Raw genomic sequence first — 12814 nt, 5'->3', positions numbered from 1 at the left:
GAGGCTTTTAAATGTCCCCAAACAAAATGGGAAAGAACAAGAACAGGTGAGTCACAGAGGTGCCTGTAGATACATGAGTAGATGTTCAGTCTCACTTGTAAGCAAAGAAAAGCCCAAAAAAGAAAGAGAAGAAAGAAAATACCCCACTGTCAAAGATATGGGAAAGTGCTCAGACATTGTGTGGTGGAAGCTGATACAAACCTTTTTAGAGAGAAATTTGTTGTCTGTGTTAAATTTATAACTGTATACCCTCTGATCCAGCATTTCCACTTTTCAGAATTCATATCCAGTAAAAATCTGGATTTATGTGCAGAGATGTACATATGAAGGTGCCTGTTACAGTAGTGAAGAGTGAGGACCAACCTAATTATCAGTAGTTACAAGTAGATTATTAATATCAACACATTGGAATTCTGTGACAAGCATATTTTTCCCCCAGGTTTTAAACTGCCATAAAGTACATCAGGCTTTCCTGGTGGCTCAGTTGTAAAGAATCTGCCTGCCAATGTGGGAGACGCAGGAGACTGAAGTTCGATCCCTGGGTCAGGAAGATCCTCTGGAGAAGGAAATGGCTACCCACTCCAGTATTCTTGCCTGGAAGATCCCATGGACAGAGAAGCCCGGCGGGCTGCAGTCCATGGGGTCACAAAGAGTCGGACATGACTGAGTGCACTCACGTGTGCGCACATGTACACACACACACATCTTACATTAACCATCTTAAATTTACCATCTTAACCAGTTTTCAGGTGTACAGTTAATAGGTGGTGCATCCATGCTGATGTGCAGCCGTCGCCCGGAGCTCTTGTTATCCTGTAAAACTGAACCTCTGTGCCCATCAAGCAGTCACTCCCTGCCTGCCACCTCCCTCCTCGTTCCCAGCCCTTGGCAGCCACTCGTGTACTTTCTGTTTCTTTAAATCTGACTGCCCCAGATCCCTCATGTAAGTGGAACCGTAATATTTGTCTTCTGTGACTGGCTTATTTCATTTGGCATAATATCCTCAGGGTTCACCCATGCTGTAGCTTGTGTCAGAATTTCATTCCTATCTGGGGCTGAAAAGTATTAGTAGGCATTTTTTTAGAATTTAACTTTTGAGTGAATAGTACATCCATCTTTGTAGTATATCCATCCGTTCTCTTGAACCCTTCAAATTGAGGAGGCAATTAGTTAGGAGGCAAGAAAGATGGGAAGTGACTGCAAATGTGTATCTCTCAAGGGGTGATGGCAGTGTTCTCGAATTAGATAGTAGTGATTGATGTAGACCTTTTAATACACTGAAAGCTGCTGACTTATACACACACTTTAAACCAGGGAATTTTATGGTATATGTGAATTATGTCTCAATATTCAGGTGGTGCTAGTACTCCTGCCTGGAAAATCCCATGGACAGAGGAGCCTGGTAGGCTGCAGTCCATGGGGTCGCTGAGAGTCGGACACGACTGAGTGACTTCACTTTCACTTTTCACTTTCCTGCATTGGAGAAGGCAATGGCAACCCACTCCAGTGTTCTTGCCTGGAGAATCCCAGGGACGGGGGAGCCTGGTGGGCTGCCGTCTATGGGGTCGCACAGAGTCGGACACGACTGAAGCAACTTAGCAGCAGCAGCAGCAGCTAGTGGTAAAGAACCTGCCTTCCAATGCAGGAGACATCAGAGACGAGGGTTTGATCCCTAGGTTGGGAAGATCCCCTGGAGGAGGAAATGGCAACCCACACCAGTATTCGATGAACCTGGCGGGCTACAGTCTGTAGTGTCTCAAAGAGTGGGACGTGGCTAAAGCAAATTAGCACACATGCACAAAGCTATCATTAAAAAATTTTCAATCTCAATTATACCTCAGTTAAAAACATTTTTATGCAGAGTACAATAAAGTTTCTTACAGGTTGTCCCTCAGTCATTCCAGTCCCTTCCTCCTTCCTTCCCTCCTTCTCTCTCCCTCCCTGCCTTCTGTCCCCAAAATAACGATTAAATTGTTGTGTAAAATTCCAGAGGTAATTTTATTTCTTATGAATATTTTATTTTTTACTTAAAGTAAATACTTATTGTTCCATCCCTTTTTACCAAAGTGGTAGTAAATTGAACACAGCCAAGCAGGCATCTCTGAAGTCTTTTTCTCTTATTTTTAAAAGTAAAAATGTCTCTTTATTGACTATAGGGGATTTTGATAATACAAGAAAGCATGAAGAAAAATATAAAATCTACCCATAGCCAGAGATAGTCAATGGTAATTGTTTATATCTTTTTAGACTTTTCTCTGCATGTATATACTTTTATAAAAATTAGAATTGAGATCGTCCTATACTTGCTCTTATGTAGTCTGCTTTTTTTTTTACACGTAATATGTTGTGAATGTAGTTTTTATCAGTAAGTATAAAGCTGCATTTTAAAGTATTGATGCATGGTATTAAACTGGGTGGTCATTTCTCATTTACTCAACTCACCACCTATTAATACCCTTTTAGGTTATTTCTAATTTTGTCAGTGGTTTAAACAACAGTGAGCATCTTTGTACACTTGCCAGATCGTTTCCTTGAGATATTTACTGCTCTTTTACAGTTTGCCAAAAATATTGAACAATGTATGTTTTAACATACGCTGATTTCCATGATGTTATTAGCTTTGTGAAAACATGGTGCAGGTATTTCTATCCTCATTTTAAAGACAAGAAATCTGAAACTATAAAGGATGACCATATGTCCCCAGTTAGGTAGCTGTTTGGTACAAGTGCTGGAGCTGAAGCTAGCGTCTTCTGATTGTGGGCTAGTTTGCTTCCAGCATGGCGCGCTGCCAGGCTTGAATACCTGCCTACCAAGAGTGATTTTCTGTTGTTGCTTCTTCATTTCTAAAAATAGGGTTCTCGATGTAACTTCCTTTTGGATTCTTTGTGTAGTGTCCTAGGGGCTTCCCAGGTGGCCCAGTGGTAAAGAATCCGCCTGCCAATTCAGGAGATGCAGAAGACGTGGGTTTGATCCCTGGGTCAGTAAGATCCCCTCAAGGAGGAAATGGCAACCCACTCCAGTATTCTTGCCTGGGAAATCCCAAGCACAGAGGAGCCCGGTGGCTTACATTTTATTGGGTCGCAAAGTGTTGGACATGACTTAGCGATTGAACAACAGCAGCAGCATAATGTTTTAGAATTTATCAATTCAGATTAGAGGTTCGTATACTGTCTTTAGGGATATAGCTAAAGATACATCCTCAGCAGCATTTTAGGAGTTCATCTGCACAGACATCTTCATATAATTACTCACCTATATTGTTATCTTCTTCTGTATAAATAGCTCCCACGGTCTCAGTATTTTGTGTTTTGTTTTTTGTGGTTAAAGCTTCAAGTTATCTTAGTACCTTTGGGTACTAGCATCCATGGGCTGGGAGGATTGCTTTAATTCGATGCCGGCTCTGTTACTGTGTGATCTTGGGGTGAGTTATTTAAGTCTCTGCTTGGTGTCAGCATCAATAAAATTCAAATAATAGTACATGTATTATAGTGAGGATTAAATGAATGAACACTTAAAGAGTGCTAAGCACATTCTGACATGTACTTTTTAAAAAAAATTTAAATTTTCTATTGGGATAATGTGGTAGTTTCAGGTGAACAGTGAAGTGATTCAGCTATACTGGCATGCATGCACTCTTTACTGTCGAAATTTAATTGTAAAGCACTTAAAAGTCATTTTGTATTTTGGTATCCCTTGTGGTTTCTGGTGAAATTTTTTTATGGTATGTTTGCATTCCTATAGATTTCCCCTGTCTTTCCCCTTTCCTTTCCTTCAGTTCTAGGTGATACCCTCTATTAATTTTGAAGAGTATCTTTATTTAGTCATAGCTTAAGTACAGTGAAGAGTTGCTGGAGTCACCTTGTTTCCTGTTGATAATAAACACAAGTTAAATTACTGACATTTTACAGATTGTAAGGGCTTCCCTGGTGACTCAGATGGTAAAGAATCTGCCTGCAGTGTGGGAGACCTGGGTTCAATCCCTGGGTTGGGAAGATCCCCTAGAAGAGGTCATGGCAACCCACTTCAGTATTCTTGCCTGGAGAATCCCATGGACAGAGGAGCCTGGTGGGCTGCAATTCGTGGGGTCACAAAGAGTCGGACATGACTGAGTGACAGACACTACAGATAGGAAAGACAGTGTGGAACAGAATAACACGATTCCTGATTTGTTCAGTGCGGCGTTCTGAGAGGTGTGATAGCTGCCTCCTGCCTCCCCTGATCCCACTCTGTTTGTGCTCCTGGGGGAGGAGAGCTGACCTGGGTCTTGTTTTCTGTCTGGACCCAGCACATGCAGATGACCATCCAGGCTCTCCAGGACGAGCTGCGGATCCAGAGGGACCTGAACCAGCTGTTCCAGCAAGACAGCAGCAGTAGGACCGGCGAGCCGTGTGTGGCGGAGCTGACAGAGGAGAACTTCCAGAGGCTGCACGCGGAGCACGAGCGGCAGGCCAAGGAGCTGTTCCTGCTGCGCAAGACGCTGGAGGAGATGGAGCTGCGGATCGAGACTCAGAAGCAGACCCTGAACGCCCGAGACGAGTCCATCAAGAAGCTGCTGGAGATGCTGCAGAGCAAGGGGCTCTCTGCCAAGGCCACCGAGGAGGACCACGAGAGGACACGAAGGCTGGCGGAGGCAGAGATGCATGTGCACCACCTCGAAAGCCTTCTGGAGCAGAAGGAAAAAGAGAACGCTCTGCTGAGAGAGGTGAGTGGCCACTTTATCAGCCGTTATGACACTGTCTTGACTGAGTGACTTCCTTTTCACTTTTCACTTTCATGCATTGGAGAAGGAAATGGCATCCCACTCCAGTGTTCTTGCCTGGAGAATCCCAGGGACGGGGAAGCCTGGTGGGCTGCCGTCTATGGGGCCGCACAGAGTCGGACACGACTGAAGCGACTTAGCAGCAGCAGCAGTTAGCATCTTGGCCTAGATGACTTTATATGCTCTCTTGAGCTAGTGGAAGGGAACTCCTTTGGTACCTAAATTCTACACCGATTTCTGTTTTGATTTGCTGTCTTGTGTGAGCTCATGTTGGCTGGCATGTATACCAGCTTAATGACTTTCTGGGTTTTTCTTTTCCCCTCTTGTAGAATTATTTTGTTGCTAGAGGGGCACAGAATATTCTTGATTGATTACTTATCTCTTGATTTGTTCATAGAGACACACACAACAAAATCAGAATCGGAGTAGCTAACTATTGCTCAATTTTAAAATGCATTAATCATTGAGAGTGAGCAATGACCTCAGTTTTAAGTATGCCTGTAAAGTCCTGGGCAGCAGTAATGGATGTTTGCCCTGTGGTTTCTATGGAAACTGTTGCCTTGCTATAAAAGATATGTGATAAAAATCATCTGCTGCCAGGGAGGCACAGCTGGAGGAATGACATAGAGGCAAACTGCCACTTATTTTCTAGAGAGGAAACTCGGGCTTTAGCTGACCACTGTGACTACTGGTAACATTTCACTTTTCTATGTAATACTTCATTTTAAGAAATCATAACTGAAGAATTCATCTTGCGTTAAATTAAAAAAAAAAATTGACCGCTTTCATTCTCCCTATGAGGTCGGAGACTTCAGCTAACTTTCACATTGTGAACAATGAAGAAACATATAGTTTTTTCAGTATAGGAATGCTTGTTTAAGCAAATGTATTTTATACCCATGATTATTAAAATGTGTGGTACTGGGACAGTAATAGATAGCTAAATTGATGAGGCAGAATTTCTCTTCTTTTTAAAAAATAATATAGTTTTATGATGTATGTTTTGGAATAATGGCCATTGGAAAACAGTTTACATGGTTACATCAAACTAAATTCTAGATGAAATAAATAGTTACTTTTTAAAAGAGGAGAACAACTAGAAGAAAATGTAAGTAAAAACCTTTTAATATAATCTTGAAATAGGAAAGAATCTTTATTGCCATAGCAAGAAGCTTGAATAATTAAATGTGTGTATGTTAGAAAATACAGTTAACAAAAGTTAAAATGATTGTTTGGGGTGGAGTTTTGCAATTTGTGGCTCAACTGTTACATAAAGGTTGTTTCCAGAATAGTAAGGTGCTAGAGGCACTTGGCATCACCTTTCTGTTCTCATTTACTCAGCAGGTATCCGTGGAGCCTCTAGTTTGTATTCTACCCTGGGATAGGCACTGGGTATACACTTTAGATTTTTCATGTCAGAACACACGGTCTGTGCCATCGCAGAACTTAAAAATCTGGTGAGAGACAGTGGACTGATAATTATGAGATGATATAAACTAGTTGAGTCTAATTATGTCGAGAGAAGGGATTTACAGGGTATGCAAGCATCTTTGAGGAGGTGCCCTTTAAGGGAACACTGAAGAAAGTTGAAACAGTCTTTCTGAGCATTTGTGTAAAAATCATGTCCTAATCCTAACCCTGGAGAAGGTTAATGGTTTCAAAGGCCTGAGGGGAAGGAGTTTGAGGAGATGAGAAGGCAAAAACCATATTGTCTCAGGGGGAGGCAGGCATGAGATGAGAGGTTGAAGAGGTCGCCGGGGCCAGGTTCATTCATTCCACTCATCAGGTGTTCATTGGGTGCTCACCTGGGTGCAGAGCATGGGGAAGCCGCAGTGAACACAGTCCCTGCCCTCTGGAGACAAAGCGCTTGCCTCCATGATCCTTGCAGGTAATGCAACAGTTTTGTTCAAAGTCCAAGAGAAAACTGCCACAGTGTTTAATCAAGGGAGTGATAAGATCTGGTTTAGCTTTTAAAATTTACTCTGGTTGTTTTGAGCATAGATGGGGGAGGGGGTGTTACAAGTGTTGAAGGGAGTCTAGTAAAGACTCTTAATGGCTCTAATCTGGGTTGATGAGTGGTGACTTGAAACGACTGTTGTACATTATAGCACCAGTGTGTCAAGAAAGGTAGAAAGAATTATAAGTTGACAACACTGAGACATCCATAGGTTTTATTCTTATTAGATTATCGTCCACCTCTGAAAAACAGCAGTAATTCATCAATTCCAAGACTCAGTTTTCCCCATTTTAACATTGTGAAATTAAGTCTTACCTTTGATGGGGCTTCCCTGGTGGCTCAGACGGTTAAGGGTCTGCCTGCCATGCAGGAGACCCAGGTTCGATCCCTGGGTTAGGAAGATCCCCTGGAGAAGGAATGTCTATCCACTCCAGTGCTCTTGCCTGGAGAATCCCCATGGACAGAGGAGCCTGGTGGGCTACAGTCTGCGGTTGCAGAGTCAGACACGGCTGAGCAGCTTTCCCTCTTTTTCCCTTGGTGGTGTCTTGGACGCATTCACACGGTCACAGCTGCTCGCCTTGTCACCACTGTAGCCCCTGCTCTGAGCATCGTTGCTCTTTTTCTTGTTAGCTTTACCTGGTGTTCAGCGCCCCTTCAGTAATACTGTGATGTGAATCTGCACGGAAACAAAAAGTTATTGATATGAGGAAAGTTGTAAAAACAGTTTAGGGTTGTATATGGTTAAACTTTTATGGTTAAATAAGTAAAAAAGAATCTTGCAATCAATATAAAATAAAAATTCTGAATGACTCTTTGAGTCACAATTTATTTGGATGCATTCCCTTCTTTTCTCTCTAGCATATTGAACAGCAGTTTGCCATACAATCGGTGGCGTCTTACATTTGATGAGATACAGTAACATTAATTGTATTCCTATCCAGAAATGCTTGTGTTTAGTTTTCCATTTTGTTCATGACCATGAATCTGTCAATAGCAGGTAGATGATTCCCCCAAACAAAAGCTAAAGAAGGAAAAATAAAATTTAAATTAATCTTGTATTTTCTGTTTGTAGTAGAATTACATTGTTAGGTGACTTATGGTTAGATTTTGTATTGTTTACTGGAGTGTCTTTCCTTTGCTGGTTAGAAGAGTGAAGACATCTATTGGACAAATACTGAACTACAGCCCAGACGTGGTTAGGGCCTGGGGCCCCAGGCATGTGGGGTTTTAACAGGCTTTCCAGGTGGTTCTGTGACACACCAAAGTCTGGTTCTCAATCTGTTGGCAGTCCAGCCTAATCTGGCTATGGAATTCTTGGATCAGCAACCCATATGCATTCCAAGCATTGTCTATAAGCTGAATAAATATTTCAGATCTGTGTGTGTGTGTGTGTTTTAATGTAGATCCTATTGTGATGAATAAAATACTGGTTTGTATAAAAACATTTATTTACATGTATGCCAATTTTTGTATAATATTTCAGTCAGCAAACCTTGTTTAGAACAATTGCTGTCATGTTAGTATTTGCAGAAGCATTTGAGGTTAAAAGACCTACTGTGTGACTAGTTCTAGGTAGGAATTCTGACTGACTGACTAGCACATCTGAGGAATGCCTGTCTGTATTACCAGCAGTTATAAGGTAAAAACAGAGGACTTTAGAGGGAAGAAAGAGAAACAAATAGGCATAGAGAAAAGATGGAAACAGTGGACAAGAAGTAGGGAGAATTAAAAAAGGAAAAGGGTCCCCAGTCAGTGTGCGCTTTGCTAGTAATTTTGGAAAATGCAAACAGCTACATCGCACACCTTAGTGATTCCGCTTATCCTGTCTCGTGTGTGTGTGTGTGTGTGTGTGTGTGTGTGTGTGTGTGATTTGTGCCTCATTTTGGCAGGGGGGTGTGTTTTCTCAGAATGATGCTGTCAGTCGAGGTGGTGAGGGGTTGCAGTGCAGTACCCTTGCCTGGTGTCTGGAGTTCAGGTGCAGGCAGAGTCCTGAGGGCTCTTCCCACGTGTCTGTGTTGAATACCATCAGCCCTGAACTTGTGCGGAGAATTAAATCTGGTGAAGGGACATCTACCCGTGAACCAGGGGTGCTGGAGGCTAAAACCTGAATGTTGGAAAAAAGAAAGTTCAGATATAAGTACTGCTTTTCAGCCCCGAATACTCCTTTCTCTCAGCTGTGTAAGCAAGCGTTGACTTACTTTTAAGAAGAAAGAAAACTACAAGAGAGAGATTTTGTTCCTACCTCGTTCGTTTTCTTTGTCTAGTCATTATTCTTCCGTGTATGGATGAGAGGATTGAAGGCGTTTTCTCGTATGTACCACAGTTGACAGTATGACTGGATCCAGATAATTCTACCTGTACTTGAATTTGTTTTGAATGAAAGTTTTCAGGCTAAAGAGAGTGAAGTAAAGTGAGCACATAGCATATTCTGCTTCTTACATTTGTCTGAATAGTGCTTTCACTTTTATTTCCAGAATTGTCTCTCTACTGACAGTGCACCCGTCAGAGGGTTGATGTGTCAGTGGGAAAGGGGAGTTGATGAGTCTGCCAACTGCAGGACGTATTCACAATGAGCTTCAACGTGCAGGCCTTTGAACGGAAATCTGTTACAACCAATAGGTTTCAAAATGTCTTAGTTGGAAGGTTTTATACCTGCAAATGGTTTAAAGTACACCCAAGTTCCTTGTTAGAGGAGGGTTTCTTTTTATTCAAATGGGTTTTTTTCTTTATATACTACAGGTATGCTTGCTGGAGTTTAAAATGAAATTCTAATAGTTTCACCTTAAAGCATTTGGAAATTTCCCTAAATTGGAAGTCGGTTGTGGGAAAAAGGTCAGATAAAATTAATTCAGTGTCTGAATTGTGAGATATTTCTAAGAAATGCAGTTTTAATATTTTAAGTAGATAAATGTGTAGGGTCAGTCAGTCAGTGTTAGTCGCTCAGTCGTGTCCGACTCTTTGGGACCCCATGGACTGTAGCCCGCCAGGCTTCTCTGTCCGTAGGATTCTCCAGGCAAGAACACTGGAGTGGGTTGCCATTTTCTTCTTAGGGGATCTTCCCAACCCAGGGATCGAATTGGGGTCTCTTGCATTGCAAGTTGGATTCTTTACCATCTGAGCCACCAGGCAAGCCCTTAGAAGACTTTATTAATAGATGAAGATCAGTTAACAGTTAGCAGGATTCATTTTCTTTTTGTTAATACATTTTAAAGTTCTCTGCTCATTTATTACACATATATTATTGAACATCCATGTGCCCACTTTATCACCTGTTGACCGTGTAGGGCGTGTAGGACAGACTGGAGTCTGGGAGTCACTGATGAGTTTGTTGTCTTAATGCAGGTGGCAGGTGATTATGGTCTGAACTCATGGGTTCAGATTTTGTCCTGGATTAACGTGTTGTGGATTTTTCTGTCTTTCTTAGTGGAATGTTTTGCCTGGCAAGAGTTAATTGTGGATGAACTTGACTCTTAACAAGACCTGCTTTTACATTCTGTTGGGGCTGGCCCAGGTGGTTGTCTCTCCAGGGCTAGAATGTCTCTGCTAAGTACCTCTGACCTTCTCTCCACTGGGCTGTTTGGAGCTTGAATCTCGCCAGCCCCTGTGAGCTCAGGTGGTTGCTCACTCGTTGCTCTCTGATCATTGTTCTGCCCCCCAACAGTCGCTCTTTGTCGGACATCATGGAGTCTTTCCCTGTGTACCAATACTTAGCTTTTACCCGAAGACTCCAGGGGACCCTGTCGGATCAGACGCTTTTCCAGCTAGCTTCCTCCTCTCTGTTACTCTGCTTCGCACATTTCCAGCATCTTGGGGACTCGGACCCACTAGTCTGTGTTCCGAGCCCTGCAGGACTGCCGTTTTCCATTTGCCTTCTCTGCACGTCACACATCAGATAGCAAGTCTGGATCATAACCTCATTAGTTTCTCTTCTCTCAAGGATCATAGTCCTCTGCTGCTTGTCTTCCAATGTCTGAAAACAGTTGCTTCATGCATTTTTGTCTAATTTTAACATAGTTTACACCAGGAGGCCAGTCCTCTATGCATTACGGTCAGATTGTGTTGACCTTGTAGAGAGTGATAAGAAAATGGGAAACTCATTGAAGGATTTAATGACAAGTGCCATCATCTGTTGATGCTTTTTCAAGATTACCCCATTGCTTTCTTTAAAATGGACAGAAGAAATGGAAAGATTAACTTGATGCTGTTGTAATAATCTAGGTTCGAACTAGGCTGGAAATGGAGTGAAATGGTAAATTTGAGTATTTTGAAGATGGAACAGTTAGGATCTACTCTGGAAGGTGGTAGGAGATAAGGATCTGGGAGGACTTGAAGGAGACCCTCTGGTGTTTGGCTTGAGCCACCAGGAGGCTAGTGTCCTTTAAGGAGATGGGCAAGACTCACCAGTCTTCAGAAGAGGGGCCAGATTAAAGAGGAGGAAATCAGGAGTTTTGTTTTGGATGAGGTTAAGTTTGAGTGACCCAGTAGACATCTGTAGAGTGTTGTCAAACAGGCAGAGCAGAGGGCAGGCCTGGGCATTCGCCAGCACTGCTGAGATGGAAGGCACCCATGTGGTCACCTGGGCTATCCCAGGGGACCTGGGAAAGTACCGGCTGACTCAGAGACAGTCTCAGAGTCTGACAGGAAAGGTTCGTAACCTCAGGCGGAATCTCTTGAAGATCCTTACTGTGGTGCTCTTCCACCTCTTTCCTTCCTTTCTGATCCTGAACTCATGGAAATTTGGATTTAAAAAGTAGCTCTGTTTTTTGACACTGGCTAACCATAGACTACTTTGGACACTCATTCAGTAGCCTTACCCTCTTTTTCTTTCTGACCATGGCCCCTACGAAACCAGAGGTGTCCATTGTGGGCAGCCAGGGGCGTGTGGTTCTCGGGCAGATGTTATGCAGAGGATGCTGTCAACACAGATGTCTCAGTAGCTTGTGCCTTGCGCACTGGACTGCTGTGACCTCTCCTTTTGAAAAGGGGATATTTCTGATCCCCTTATTGGATTGCTTAGCGTCTTGAAAATATGCTGCCGAGTCATGTGGAAGAGTGACACACCGGCCTGGGGCATGCCGGAGCACCACCTGTGGTGGCGGCTGAGGTCTCTGGGGCACATTGTGTGTACCCAGGTGCTCAGGGATGGGGGCCCTCCTGTCCCCCTAGCTGAGGGCAGTGGGCCCTCCTGTCCCCCTAGCTGAGGGCAGTGGGCCCTCCTGTCCCCCTAGCTGAGGGCAGTGGGCCCTCCTGTCCCCTTAGCTGAGGGCAGTGGGCTTCCTGGTCCGCAGGGAGACAGGAAGTGATCAGTGTCTCACAAGGCTGGGGAAGTCATCTCTGCACGCAACTACTACTCCCTCGCTACCCCTACCTTCTTTGGGGAAAATAGGAGTGAAGAGGAGGACACTTACTCTCTTTCTTGCTTTTTGTGTATAGGAGATGCATCGGAGATTTGAGAATGCCCCTGATTCTGCCAAAACTAAAGCTCTGCAAACTGTTATTGAAATGAAGGTAAGTGGGAACCTAATAAGGAACCTTACTGCATCAGTTCACACTTTCCAGTGATCACACTTCGATGTGTGAGTTTAGAACTTAGTTCACTCACATTGTAGACGGAGAAGAAATAGTGAGACTTCATGAGCACGACACATGAAAAGAGCTTCAGTTTCATTTCCTCTTGCCCAGCATTTCTTGGAATCAGTTCTTCTCAAACCTTTTGATCTCAGGGTCCCTTATTCTCTTAAAATGACTCATCTTGCTTGTTTTTAAGAAATCGTCGCCAGGTACTTCCCTGGCGGTCTAGTGGTTAAGACTCTGCGCTTCCACTGCAGGGCGCCTGGTTTGGATCCCTGGTTGGGGAACCAAGATTCTGCATGCTATGAGGCACAGCCAGAAAGAAAAAAAGAAAGGAAAGTGTCTATTCTTCTCTCAAGTAAGGCTGTGCTGTGCTTAGTCGCTCAGTCGTGTCCGACTCTTTGCATCCCCGTGGACTGTAGCCCGCCAGGCTCTTCTGTCCATGGGATTCTCCAGGCAAGAATTCTGGAGTGGGTTGCCATGCCCTCCCTCCAGGGGATCTTCCCAACCCAGGGATCAAACTCAGG

The 12814-nt window shown here is 43.4% G+C and overlaps 1 protein-coding gene across 16 annotated transcripts in view; it reads left to right on the top strand.

Annotated features, from left to right (window-relative positions):
• Positions 1-12814, top strand: part of ERC1 (ELKS/RAB6-interacting/CAST family member 1) — a 271526-nt gene that overhangs the window by 58352 nt on the left and 200360 nt on the right. For all 16 annotated transcript variants that reach the window (XM_044940924.2, XM_044940927.2, XM_044940926.2 and 13 more), the window contains exons 3-4: positions 4286-4702; positions 12150-12224. In XM_044940924.2, the coding sequence (XP_044796859.1) occupies positions 4286-4702; positions 12150-12224 (492 nt within the window). The remainder of the gene's footprint in view (positions 1-4285; positions 4703-12149; positions 12225-12814) is intronic.

The sequence above is a fragment of the Bubalus bubalis genome, chromosome 4, assembly GCF_019923935.1.
Source record: "Bubalus bubalis isolate 160015118507 breed Murrah chromosome 4, NDDB_SH_1, whole genome shotgun sequence".
NCBI classification, from domain to species: domain Eukaryota; kingdom Metazoa; phylum Chordata; class Mammalia; order Artiodactyla; family Bovidae; genus Bubalus; species Bubalus bubalis.
Note: the sequence above shows the minus strand (reverse complement) of the source record. Positions and strands in the feature narration are given on the sequence as shown.